Source organism: Ursus maritimus, unplaced genomic scaffold (assembly GCF_017311325.1).
Source record: "Ursus maritimus isolate PB19 unplaced genomic scaffold, ASM1731132v1 scaffold_26, whole genome shotgun sequence".
NCBI classification, from domain to species: Eukaryota; Metazoa; Chordata; class Mammalia; order Carnivora; family Ursidae; genus Ursus; species Ursus maritimus.
In genome coordinates, this window is record NW_024425119.1 from 27,097,403 (window position 1) to 27,111,997 (window position 14,595).

General features: G+C 43.7%; 1 protein-coding gene across 3 annotated transcripts in view; it reads right to left on the reverse strand.

The window, feature by feature from the left end:
* The window catches only part of TMTC1 (transmembrane O-mannosyltransferase targeting cadherins 1), a 257,865-nt gene that overhangs the window by 60,112 nt on the left and 183,158 nt on the right, over positions 1-14,595 (reverse strand). For all 3 annotated transcript variants that reach the window (XM_040642292.1, XM_040642290.1, XM_040642291.1), the window contains one exon: positions 7,365-7,478. In XM_040642292.1, coding sequence (XP_040498226.1) covers positions 7,365-7,478 — 114 coding nt within the window. The remainder of the gene's footprint in view (positions 1-7,364; positions 7,479-14,595) is intronic.

A 14,595-nucleotide genomic window follows, 5' to 3' on the forward strand; every position in this document is an offset into this window, starting at 1 on the left:
TCTCTCTCTCTCCCTCTGCTCCTGCACGTGCTCTCTCCCTCACCTCTCTCTCTCTCTATATAAAAAATAAATAAATAAATCTTGAGAGAGAGAGCACGCGTGTGAGTGGGGAGTGGAGGGGCAGAGGAAGAGGGAGAGAGAACCTCAAGCAGACCTTGGGGTGCGCAGAGACCAACATGGGGCTCGATCTCATGACCTGAGCCAATATCAAGAGGTGGCCGCTCAACCCACTGAGCCAACCAGGCACCCTGAGAATATTTAAATATTAATAGAAAAGTGCCCAGAGAAGCGGATAAAGTGAAGGCTTTAAAGGAAGGGTTTTAAACAAGTTCTAAGGAAGAGAAGGGCAAGATGGGTTTGCGGGCAAATTAAATTTATGCTCTGCAGAAGTGACTACTTTTGATAGCTTTTAGTTTTTACACCATAACTCAGCTGCCATTTTTAGAAATTTCAGGTAATTCACATTCTTAAAAAAAAAAAAAAGGCTGTAGAAAGATGTTTACATGTAGCGTTCACTCATCCAACACACGTTTACGAAGTGCCATGTTCCTGGCATTTTTCTCCAGGCTGGGTAGAGGGTACAAATCACTACTCTCATGGGGTTTCCCTTCTAGTGGAGGGAGACAGACACTTAAGAAAATAAGTAGATGAGTGGGTGATAAAAGCAGTGGAGAAAATGAAGCAAAGAAGAGGAATAGAGTATGTTGGTGGTGACTGCACTCTTAGGGAAGGCCTTGTTGACCAGATGACCTAAGTGGGGAGTCTGGAGGAAGGGAAGGAGGCAGCTTTTAGACAGTGAGGGGCTGTTCTGGGAAGAGGGAACCACAAATTCAGAGTCCCTGGAATAGAAATATGGCCGGACTGGTGTGTGCCTGGAGCCCCACGTGGCTGGAGCAGAGCCAGCAAGAAAAGGGGCAGGAGGTGAGGTCTGAGAAAGACGGTGTGGGGCCTGGAGGCAGCTGCAGGGGCTCTGACAGACAGGAATCTAAGTGAGACACGATGGGCAGTGGAGGTAGAGAGAAGTGGTCAGATTTGGGACATAGATTAAAATTTAATGACTTTATCACGGCCAGGTATTAGGCACTGCTTTAAGCTTTTTACAGGAGTTATCTGGTAATATTCCAACCCTAGGAGGTATGATGTTACCTCATATGTTGTCACTTTAACAGAAAATCTAAATGATATTGTTAAAACTATCATATCTGCTTATATAAGAAATTGTAAATTCAGCCGGGGTCGCTGATGCTATCTCTCACCACCCAGACACCACTCACGGCTGAGGCACTTGTTTCCCCAGCTGCTGACAGCTCACAGCGAGGTCTTCTCTGGGCATTGCTCTCAGCCTCAGGGAACCGCCTCACCCGAGGCTACCCTCCCTGCCTGCAGCAGTGATGGGTTCATAGGGGGACCCATCTCTTGCCTCCACTCATGGCCATCCTGAGGGGCCCTCGCAGCTCCAGAGCCTCCTCAGGGGTCAGCCGAGGCCTAGAACTGCACTGCCTGTCAACTGTCCCTCTGCCCATCCTGGTCCCCTGGCTTCCTTCCCCAGCGTTCCAGAGAGCGCTTCTCAATGGACTTCCTGCTGGCAGATCCCCGCCTGGGATTCTGTTTCCTGGGGAAGCACGGCGAGTTCTTGAAGGGAAAGAGTGGTGTAAGGCAGGAGGAAAAGCCAACAAACAAAAAACCAGACAGCGAAATATTCTTCAATAGAAATGACAGAACTTTCATTTGGAAATTTGGTCCGTAAGTATGGTCACTAAATTCTAGTTTTCTAAATGGAATAGTGCTTAACTTCTTGGATTTAATGAAAAAAACTGCCAGACTTAATTAACACAAAATAAATAGAGGGAGGCTCTAATTTCATCAACAAAAAGAAATAAAAATAATTTCAAGTGTGTATTTGTGATGGGGGAAGTGTATTTAGACTTTTATAAATGAAAATACCACACTGGCAGAAGAGCCCATCTTCACTTGTTAAACCTGGTTACCAAATGGTCCTGGAATTTAAATTCTTTCCAGAAATACACGGCAGCTGGTATCCAAGGTCACTTTACTCGTAAGAGTTATTTTAAATGTTCACTTAAAATAGGCTGTGTAATGAAGGACTTTTAAAATAACCATTAAATCCTGATTTTTAAAAAAATGTTCAAACTCTACTAGCTTTAGAGACACCATTTTTCAAAGGAGTTGTAATAATTTTATCGATATACTCAGGACATCAGTGAACAGGGGGTTAATTACACATGGTTAGATTTCTTTAGACTCTGATGATACAATGTTTCCTCGATTCTTTTATTACTTCCTTTTTCCCACATAGACTTACCCAGTCTAATGGAGTCTCCTCGCAGAGTTTCAGTTATCCACACAGGAGGGAATGCAAAGAATGCTATCAATGGTTGCTATTATCATGACGAGTCTCTATTTTATGCATTAAAAAATTCCAATCAGAAAGATTTTAGTTCTATCCTTTCCCACGTGGAAGGCAATTAAATAGCTAGTAGAGATTTCTTTGGGACAGGACCATTAAAAGCACATTTCTTCCCCTTTAATTATGCCAATAAAAAAGAATCTGGTCAAGGACTTTTATCCTCTTTGAACACCGCTTTCTTTCCCTTCAGATTTTCTGTTTAAAACGTCAACAACAGATATATTGGGAGTAGATAAGAGAGGCCCCATGGCTGCCCAAGCACATTTGAGTACCATCAGGGAAGGGTAATGCATCTCCTGCTTCACAGGAATATGGGAGGGCAGAAATCTTAGATGATTTACTGTGTATTTCATGTTGAAACCGTACCCGTAAAAAGAAAACAGCAGTCTGTGACTGAAGATCGCAGCCCTTGTATCAGGACAGAATCCTGCACAGGGCTGATACCTAATCACCTGGGATGCATTAGCAGATCCGGGTATGGGGGGTGCTTATTATAGTGTGCTGGGAGGAAGAGGGCATCTGAGTGAAGAAATGCTCCGTGGAACATGGGATAATTTGCTGCTGACAGTAGGGAGAGCTTCCTGACCCACCTGGACAACGTGAACTGTAGTCATTCCCAGCGGCAGGGTTCTTGACGGCCAGCCCATTTTAACCAACCAGTAACTGAGTCATGCAGGGAATTTAAATATAAGATGAGAAACAATTTCCATGACTCTATCACCTATAGTGAAATCTCTTTTAAGACAGTCTCTTCACTATGTCATCAGATTTCCAGATATTCTCTATTCTCCTTAAAACATACTGGTGGATACCCACAACTTAATAAACTTTCTCTATAAGCCCGGGCCTTTTTGATCCTGTGAGTTGAGTTGTATCACTAAAAGACAGTTGTGCTTATTAACAAATTTATTGAAGTTGTAGTTTTTATTGCAACTGTACCATGTAATATTTTGCAAATTGATAAAATATAAATGTGAAAAAGAGAGTTGTTATTTCTATGAAAACTAAGCAAATACTCTAAAAATACTCAAAAAAGGGAATTGCTCGAGAAATTGCTGCTGATTAAATGTAGAGTATCTGTAAAAAAACTATAGGATAAAAATCAGAAAAATCTCACAGTCATTACATTTTTATTCCACTTTAAAGTATCAAAACCTGATCATCAGAGAAATGGCTTATGGATGTGATTTTTGCAGATTACAATCATTAGGCTCTTACCCAAAGGAAAAAGCTTGGTTTGACATTTGAAGATTGGTGAATGGATGTACACGGGAAATTTTAGGGTACAATAAATCCTTCAAGAGTGTGCATAATGTTTTATGATTTTCCCCTTTTAACTGACTTGTTAAGCTGATCAACAAACCATTGGCCAAGTACACATTCAGTATCTGCTGCCCTTTGTCCAGGCTGGGCCACGGTCTCTCCTTTTTGGGCTTATTGGATGAGTTATTTCATGGGCGTTTTTGTGCAGGAAGAGCTGATATCGGGCGGTCCCACTCACACGAGGTGGAATGGGAGAAATTTTTCCAGGTTTTAAACAATGGCCAGAGAGATTTGGAGGCATATGGCAGAACCACCAGTGGTGTTCTGATTCTGAACCATATGGAATCCCAAACTCTATAGAACCCGGAATAGGTACAAACATCACAGCTGCCCCTCCCAGCAAAACAAAGCTAACAGAAGAGTTCTGCCATTTTCCTTTGCTGATTTGGGTCTTAATCTGAACCTGTAACCTCAGCTGCAGCATTTTCCAGGGGAGACTGCCTTGCACTATAGAAACAGAATAAATGAGGTACACGGAAAGGGAGGAGAAGTTAGAGGAGTACTTCCATCTCGTTTAAAAAATAGAACAAGGGGCGCCTGGGTAGCGCAGTCATTAAGCGTCTGCCTTCAGCTCAGAGCGTGATCCCGGCTTTCTGGGATCGAGTCCCACATCGGGTTCCTCCGCTGGGAGCCTGCTTCTTCCTCTCCCTCTCCCCTGCTGTGTTCCCTCTCTCGCTGGCTGTCTCTCTGTCACATAAATAAATAAAATCTTAAAAAAAAAAAATAGAACAAGATTGCGAGGCCTGGGTGGCTCAGTCGGTTAAGCAACTGACTCTTGATTTCGGCTCAGATCATGATCTCAGCGTCCTGGGATCGAGCCCTGTGTTGGGTCCCTGCTTGGCAGGGAGTTTGCTCCAGCATTCTCTCTCTCCCTCAGCCTCTGCTCCCCCTCCACCCCCCTCCCCTGGCTCTCTCACTCTCTCTCTGAAATAAATAAATAAATCTTTAAAAAAACATAGAATAAGGTTTAAGAGAAGCAGAATATTCATGTCATATATAATTACCAATTTAATGTAGCATTCTTTCTAGAATTGTAAGCCAGCCAAAACGATACTGGTTTAGATACAACCCTAATGACTAATTTCATCATTGCCTTTGGGATCCACACAGTCATTACAACAGAAATGGATAATTGTTGGGACTGATTTCAGATAATAGCACTGTTAGCCTTGCATTTTCCCTAATCATTCTCTTTCTTGCTGTGTGCAAATATGGAAAAAATCAAATACACTGAAGTTGAAATAGGGATGAGGTAGCTGGGAGGGGGGGTAGAATCCCCGTATCAGCAAACTCAGCAAATTAAGAGCAATATCAAAATAAGGGCAATCTAGGGCGCCTGGGTGGCTCAGTCGATTTAGCATCCGACTCTTGATTTCGGCTCAGGCCATAATCTCAGGGTCCTGAGCTCAAGCCCCATGTTGGGCTCTGCGATGAGCATGGAACCTGCTTGAGATTCTCTCTCACTCCTCCCTGCCCCGCCCCCCACTGCTTGTGTGCATGTTCTCGCTCTAAAAAAATTAAATTAAATTAAATTTTAAAAATCAGGGCAATCTTCCAGTCACTTAGGATGAATAATCATCAAAATGATGAACTGTACTGGTATTTTCCTTTTCTCTCTAACACAAGGAGTGACAATTTATTTAAATTGAAAAGTAAAACAAAACAAAACACCCACACCCATTGAAAAGTCACCACAGACGTAGCCACACAAAGATGATGCTACTTACATCAGAAGTATTTTGAGCCTGGTCTGAGAGGATGAAAAATTTCACTAATTACTATGCAGCGTATTTATAGCTTTAATTGTTTTTTCCCCACTTCTCAAGGGACATGTTTCTTCCAGAAGCACAGTTGCTGAAGCAAACATTTATTTTTATTGTTTCATGGGAAAAAAGCGGAAGTACCCGACCAGCTACTGTAATTCTGTAAAATCAGCTACTGGAGAATTTTATATAATCGATATCTTTGCCCCAAACTGTGCTTTAGGGTCTGCCTTACTTTTCTGTTCGAACTTGACGGAAAACAGTCTGTTAGAATGCAACAAATTTTAAAGGATACTGATAATACTTCCTTTCAACCACTATTTTTCAGGCAAATTTACTGCTCTCCTCCTCAAGAATGACACCTAAAACCCTGAAACATTAATTAATCATTATGCCAAAATATACTTTATTTGTACCCGTGAAGGAATACACGCCTCTTTAAAAGCGACATCTCCTCCTTGCAAAAATAATACATGTTCTCTGTAGAACACCTGAAGCACAAAATATGCAGAAAAAAATTAAACTATAATCTCACCAACCAGAGATAAGTATTGTAAACATTTGGGTAAACTGGCTTCCAGGGAAAGAATATAATTCTTTATTAAATCTTAAAAATGATCTTCTATTCCTCAATAAAAACTTCTTTTCCTCAATAAAAAGTTCTGTTACAATTTTCCTCTGGGACTTGCATTTCTTGTATCTTTGGAAAAGTATTTGATAGGGAACTTGACATGCACAGCTTAAAATTCTGGCCATACTGAATATTAAATAAGAGAGCCTAAAGTCTGAATTTGATTTATGAACAATATACGTGTGCAAGAACATTGTTCAAAAGGATAATTTTAAAAATCAGGTCAGTTCCTTTAAGAATGGTAATTTCAAGCTAAGCTTTGAGATAATCCTCGAACGTGCTTCAGGGAAATGCAGATGTGTTCGGTATACATACTTTTAAGCATGTCCCAAAGCGGAACCGTATCAGAAAATTCTGCCAAATGTGGGCCGATCCATAGGGGCATGGAAACCTCTTTAAAACGCTTCGGTGAGCCTCATAGTACAATAAAAGAGGAGACTCAACGTTTCTTTGTTTTGCCCACGTTTGGAGACTCTGAGGCTATGTACAGTATCATGTGCCACATGCTGCAGCTGAAGACATTTGTCATGTGGGATCTTTTAGATAAGACCATCTTGAAAGGCAGAGCTGCAATTCTGAGTACTCGAGAGCAGCCTGCCGCTGGTAATGCAGGCTTGAATTTGTGGTTTCTCTTAAACGGAAAATTTAAAGCTGTAAATTTCGTACAGTCTCTTCCAAATGAATACAAGGAGAGAAATACGAGAAGAGTGTCAAGGCTGTTCATATATATATACATATACACATAAATATTTGTGTACATACACACACACACACACACGTGCACGCGTGCCCCTTAGTAACATATTCCCAATATGGTAATCAAGTGTCTTCTAGTTTTCTTTCTACTTAATACAACTATCAGGATACTCAGATGTCTTCATATAAATCCCTGCTGACAACAGGAAGCCTAAAGTGGGAAGAATTCACTGGAATACATGCTCCGAGAATTTGCGAGTGTCTTCTTGACAACCAACTCCTGTTTGCCTGCATGAGCGTACTCGACCGAGTGTCCCTTCATTGAGTAGTGGGTAGCAATGGAAACTTGCAGGAAAACACCAAGAACCAGAAGCAAGGCAGAGTTACCACATTCACAGCAGACTGGAACACTGAGCCAAAAGATGGGGAGTCGAGGATCCTTACACCTCCTTGGAGAGGTGCGAGCGCACACTGGGAGGGGAGCGACCGGACAAGGGGGCGGCGGACAGTCGTGGGTGCTCACCTGAGGGCCGTTCTGTAGTGGTAGATGGCTTCCCGGTTCCGACCCTGGTCCTTCAGGAAGTTGGCGTAGTTGTAGTGAACCTTGGCGTTGTGGGGCAGAGTCTGAACGCCTGACCTACAATGAATACATTTAAAGAAAAGAAAAGAGCAACAAAGAATTGTGTTTAGGAACATCTTTGGCTTCTTTCATTATTTTACTCGGTCTCATGAACTTGCATTCGGAATGTCCGTGACATCCAAGTCGGGTTTTTCAGGGTTTACGAACTTTGTGACTTCCTAAATGTGCTTCTACGGACAACGACGACGGCAGTGGGTGGTGTGCACAACTGAACAAACGTGCGCACCGGATCGGAAGCAGAGGGGGCGACACCGGGTGCCAGGGAATTCTCTGCAGGACAAACCTGCACGCTCAGGTTCATTCGGTTTTTTCCCTCCTTCCTTCTTTTGTTCATTTATAACCTTCCTTAAAAAAAAAAAATGGGAGCATCTACAAAAATAAATCATGACAAGAGGGATGACTGCAGACTGGCCTTCCTATTAAGTTTTATTGGAAATTCCCATTTCCTACGTACCCAAGCCTGGACTGATTTAAAAAATAAATAAATAAATGCAAGTATAATTATTTTACAAGTTGCAGATAAGGAAATGAGGTTTTGCTCCAAAAGGTAAAAACCCTGCTTCCATGGTCACTGTGTTAGTCTGCTTGGGCTACCATAAGCAAAGACCTGGGGAATCCCTACAGGGTAACGGTGAAGCTTTGAAGGTGATTCCAGGGGCAGGTGGGGGCAGGAGCGGACCCGTTTCTCGTTTGTAACTAGCTCACACATTTAACCTGCACAAGGTTATACAGCTGGTCAGTGGTAGAGGTGGGATTCTAGAGGATTCTAGCTTGGTTCTAGAGTTCCCTGTTCCCTCAACATGCAGGGAGGTGTTGGCAGGCAGAAAGAAGATGGGCTGGAGGGCCACTTGGAAAGAAAACTCCCGGAACATGCATGGATGAAATGTGGGAGGGGGACAGTTGTTGAGAGAGAACAAGGAGACAAGCAGGACGACCTAGTTTCGGGGCAAGTCTAATGCACTACTACCTCTCCCAGGTAACATACTTTCATGTAGTTTTTAATTTAAAGGTAAGATTCACAGAAGGGTTTCGTACAAAGTGTTAGAGATCTGTTGGGGAAATATGAAGGGCTTTGTGACCTTTGTTGAACTGTCCCTAAAATAACAGGTTCCTTAGGACCAGTAAAGACAGTCCCAACTTAAAAGCCCCCAGCTAGGAGCCTGAGGAACTCTCCAGAGGACAGAACTTACAGGGAGTGCAAGAGGCTAGAGACCGACCTGAGGGCAACATCATCAGAAGGCGGCAGACTCCAAACTTACACAGGCTGCTTCAGTGCCCGCAAAGCTAGGGCAGGTCGCTGGGATTTCTTGGTGGCTGGCGTGTGGCTGGACACACACTAAATCTCTATCAGGAGCATTTAAGCCCAGATCGCCATCCTTACCCTGCACACCCAGTGACTTTTTTCATTATTCTTTCCCCATCCCAGACAAATGCAGGAGTTTTACTCTCTGGAAAACTTGAGCTAGAGACCCTGCACTCGCGAATAACGGGTGACGCAGAGGGAAGGAGGAAGGGCTGGATCTCAAAGGTAGAGGATGTGTGAAGTTCGGTATTCTGAACGTTGGGATCTGTTTCTCCCCCTTATAAAGCTCTCTAAGTACTGGCAGCCAGGACTGGACCCCCAGGGAGGAGACTGGAGGATTCCGCTCAGTAGCAGCGGACGCACCCAAGACAAAAGGCTGACAAAAGGCTGACCAATGCTGACGTTCGGGTGCTCCGGTGAAACTACTGGCATCCTTCAATCACAACGATGAGACCCTACAGTGCCACAGAGAGCTAGGATTTTACTGGAATATTTAAAGTGGATATTACACAAAGTGAACTTAGTCACAGGAGAAGAATCTGGGTCAGAGTGCTACTAATGGCTTAAAAAAAAATTTCCAATTTCTATCCAGGAAAATTTCTGATTCTTCTCTCCAGAAATAAGTAGTGCATGGTTAACAGGCTGATTTTAAAGGTAACTTTGGTTTCAGCGTGGACATAACTGGCGGATTGGGACGGATCCCTCCCCCTGTGTGATTAGCATGGTGACTCTAACTTATGTATCGCCCGGGGAACGGACAATTAGGCCTGTAGAAACATGGTCCTTGCGAAGATCGGGGCATTGTTCAGTGATGGCCAGAGGAAGTAGTGATATTCATAACAGGCGAGCAGCTGTGGGTGGAGTAACTCGAATCTGAAGAACACACTGCTTTTTCCATTGTTGTTTTTGACCTTTATGTTCTCTCTGTGATATTTTTCCTGCTATGTTTTTCCAGTCTCTCATTTTACAATGAGTAGTTTGTGGAAAAGGGGAAATAAACAACTGGCCCAAGGCACAACTTTCCACATAGCTGTAACTGGCCACGCCGCTCGTGCTGCCAGAGCCAGACTCCTCCATTCGCTCTACTGATGCTATGATTCCGTGGCCCCAGTCGTTTCAGTGGGAACAAGCAGCTCACATGTATTTACTCTACAAAGACACGTAGTATTCATTACGTATGCAGCAGGAGCTCAATCCCTAGTCAAAATCCCAGTGATGATTACAAAGAAAAATCTCCTTTCAACTCAGGACCTTCATTCGTGTACCCCATTTCTCCCTCACACCTCTCATTTGTACAACACTTGAAAAATAACTGAAATAACAAAAAGGCCACTTCTCTCAGGCATATCTCCAAGTCTACAGAACATCAATTTGGTTTGTTGGCATAGATGGACAATAGGTCACGAGGACCATCCCCAAACTCCTGATGAGAAAACAAACATTAAAAAAAATAATTACGAGCAGTGTTGAGCCAGAGGTTAACAGGAAAGTAAGAAAGATTCGTGATTCCCTTCAATGTTGACCCTGCTGTGGCCTGAGGCCGCACAGCGCCACACTCAGAAGGCCCAGTACTCACGGACGGACTGCTCGGTCTGAATCAAGTTCCGGGCTAAGCGCCCATTTCCGTGGATCATCTCCTTTTATCCCTTCGATAACCTACTGGACGGGTAGAATTATCGTACCTCCCACACTACAGATGAGAACACTCAAGTTCAGAGAGATTAAGACCTCTCTCTAAAGTTACAGACCGAGAAAAGTAGTGGAGCAGGGATTTCAACCAAGGCCAATACGTGGTCAGAACCATTCCTGAAGCTGATTTGACGCTAAACCAGAAAGGTACCCCAGGGCACAGGAACACTATAATTTCACTATCACAATGTTTATCTCATTGGGAAGCAAACCATGGCCTTGTGGGCCGCAGGCGCGCCAACGTGTTTACCTATTATCTTTGGCATCTTTCCCGAGACAACAGCAGGGTTGGGTCGCTGCGACAGACACTATGTGGCCCACAAAGACTAAAATATTTACCATCCGCTCCTTCACAAAAGAATTTGCCAATCCTCAGTGTATCTTCTCCGCCCTGGGAGGTTGGCTGATCTCTCTGGCTTAGCAGTTCAGAAAGGAAGAAACAGCAATGTGTTCCCTACAGAGATGGAGAACAATCTAGAGCATACATTCTTAATCGATGCTCCATGGATCACTTAAATAGTTCATGAATGGGATTCAGAGAGATCCTTAACTAGACGCAAATAGAAGAAAAATGTGGTCTCTGCCTTTTCAGGTATTTCGAAGATTTGGGGCATAGAGGGGATTTTACTGTGTTATTACAGTATTACTTACTCCAAACAAACACACAATTCTGGGCTGTTACCAGACCCAGCTGGAGCTGTGCAATGACCCTCTTCCTAGGTTAGGATATCAGAACAGTTTCTTGTTACAAAGAATTAAAGAAAATATAGCTTGCCGCTATGATTATGAACCAACCCCTCCCTCTCCTTCTCTCCCCCTCTCTCTTCTTTATACTGGGATTAGTTTTAGTTAGAAAACATGAAGTAAAAAATAAGCGTAGCAAAGCTTATGTATTCTTTTATATCAAATTCAGGTTCAAAGCCTGGCTCCTCCTCTTCACAGCTCTTTCACTTGTACCGATTACTCTCTTCGGGCCGCTGGTAAGACACAATTGTTGGCTTCTTATGCTGTCATGGGTAAGGTTCGTGCCTGGGGAACTACAGAGCTGCGAGGGGGCCCTGCCGCTGAACCTCCTGAAAATACATCACACGGTGGGATTTTTTTCTAAGAGGACGCCTCAGCTGGAAAGGCTGGGACTTGACTGAAATTTGGATTTTCTCCAACACAAAGGTCTGTCCTAAGATACTCTGTAAGACTGTTCATAGTACTGCCAAACAAAACCACCCCATGTGAGAAGAGAGGCCTTAATGAGACCATACGTCCAAGGAATGGTCAATGAGTTCATCGTTGAGAACAGAGGAGAAGCCGGAAGCAGGGGCTCTGCCAGGGACATCACCTTATCTACGAGTGTAACAAATTCTTCTTACTCAAATGAGCCACTTCTCGGTTTTGATCACTGTAGCTAATTTAGGTCGTCTCATCTTTAGGTACTCAGCTCAGGCCTGTAAGAGATCAGTTCTTGAAGGCCTGGGTCGTTCTTAGCAGCCTGCTTGTACTTACACAGTGTCCTGCTGCCTCTGTCAACCACCTGCTACATTATGTTAAAATGTGTTTATGTGTCTGACCCCCATGCAGACGTTCAGCTCCTCTATAGATAATCTCTCTCTTCCCCTCCCCCCCCTCATACCCTAGAACACAGGGCACAGCAATAATCTGAAAACCTTACATAGTGTTTATCGTACTGCCTTATGCAACTTTCACATACTCATTTTTTCTTGAACTATATCCAAAATATAAACAACATTCTTCTTCTTCTAAGTTTTAAACTAAAGAAAGTAAGGCACAGAGTGGTTAAGTAACTTGCCCACGGTCACACAGCTATGACATGGTGGTCCTTGGAGAGGAGGCAGAAAGTCTAACTCCAGCCCCCACACTCAACCAGTAACTATATCTTCCTTCAAAGATTCTTGGCAAATGTTCGTTTCAACTAATTTGAGCATGACTCAGCACAGATGAATACATACAAACATCTGGTCTTAGAGAAGAAAGAATATTCTTAAAGTCTCAGATTCTTAAAACTTTTTCTTGGGACATACATAAATTGTAATAGGCAAAGTTTTCTAAAACCTATCAAAAGTTTGGTTTGTACGGTTTACAAAATTCCATTTGATCACCAAAGGCCTCCTAGGGCACACAAGCTCTGCAAGCACATTTGTGGGATGGTCGTGTTTTAGTAATCAACTGTCACTTCCTACATACTTCCATCTAAAAACACAGAAGCCTCTGGACGCAAGGTCAATGAGCTTTTTGTTGTTCTGTTTTTAAACTGCTGGCATCAGCCTTAGAGGGTTTGAACGTGAACTTGTTACCCTTGAAATAAACTGCTGCCTGCCAAAATCCACCCCCAAAGTTGCTCTGATTGAGCAGTAAACATCATTAGAAGACACAACCTCTGTTAGTACCTCGATTCAAGCAAAGGGTTTAACATAGGGCAGAACCACTTTAAGGTCTCTCATAAAAGCACTGACTGTGGAAAGCAAAAGAAAAAAAAAATCAAGTCAGCAGAGACTAAGGGGAAGTTGTATTACTGAACTTCCATGGCCCTGTGTTTACAGAATGACCTCAGCATGGGTCACAAGAGGCAACAAGCCCACTGTGGTCTGGGGGAACTGCCTTGAAGGTAAAGGGATGTGACAGGGACTGAACAGAATCTGGGACCTTAAGGTGAAAAAATATTCATTAAAAATCCACACCAAAAAATCTCACCTGGCAAGAGGTTTCTACAGTACCCACTGTGGTAATGATGACGACCGTGACAATGATACGGTAATAAGAAATAAGCTAATAAGGCACGCGTGCCAGGGGTGTCTGGGGGGATCAGTCAGTCGGTTAAGCATCTGCCTTCAGCTCAAGTCACAATCTCAGGGTCCTGGGATCAAGCCCTGCATCAGGCTCCCTGCTCAGCGGGGAATCTGTTTCTCCCTCTCCCCCTGCTTGTGGGCACAGGTGTTCTCTCTCTCTCAAGTAAATAAATAAAATATATTTAAAAAAAAAGACATGCATGCCAAACTAATTTTTTTCTACTAAAAAAAGTCAAATTGCTAAGTAGCAAAATCAAATATATTGTTTTAAAAAAGCTGAAGAGGGGTGCCTGGGTGGCTCTGTCGTTAAGCGTCTACCTTCGGCTCAGGGCGTGATCCTGGGATTCTGGGATCGAGCCCCACATCAGGCTCCTCCGCTGGGAGCCTGCTTCTTCCTCTCCCACTCCCCCTGCTTGTGTTCCCTCTCTCGCTGGCTGTCTCTCTCTCTGTCAAATAAATAAACAAAATCTTAAAAAAAATAAATAAAAAAGCTGAAGAGTGCCGTGAACATTTGTCTTATTTGTTCATTTATTCGTTCGCTCATTCATTCATTCATTCGTTCATTCCTGGCAGCCAGAGTCTGTGCTCCTCCTCCAGTACTTGGACTTCCTGTGGGGAATTCGCTCTTGCCTCATTTTGCGAAGTCTCAGTGGAATCCGAAGGTGCCGAGCCTGCCCTAAGTCCCTGGAAGTCAGAGGGGCTTCTTTGGACAATCATTCATTTCAGTGCCCCGGTGGAGACAAAGGACAGGCACGTGACCTAAAGCTCAAGCTCCACCAGAGGACTTAATTTTCCGAGGACTTTGATGTGAAGATGAAAAAACCCGGTGTAAGCTTACCTATTTGCTCTTGGGCGGGCACTCGAGTGCTCTCAGGACAGACTCTCCGGGTGCCTGTTTCCTGTCTGCTCCATGCCAACTTCTTCACTGGCCCTTCAATTCTGTGTGCCTTCCTCTACTCTTCCAGTATTTTCCCTTTTTTTCAGGTGATCCCAACTCTGTTTCCATTGTTTGCCCCCATAGTATAAGTGTTGGGTATCAGCTGAGCAGAGCACCAAGTAAAAACCACACTGACTGAATTGGGTAGCTGGGTCATAAGTGAGGACAGAAGCTAGAAGAGGGCACAGACTGGGAATCCCTGGAAACCTGGAAAAATACTGTTGGGATCCTGGTGGGCCAGTGCCAGGGAGCCCAGATGAAGGTCATCACCAGGGCTACGACATCAGTGAGGCCTGAGCTCCAGAAAACACGGCACGATGAGCGACAGTCCCAAAGAATGTTTATACTTTACGACAAGTTTAGGGCTTGCAGGTGACCTTGTTA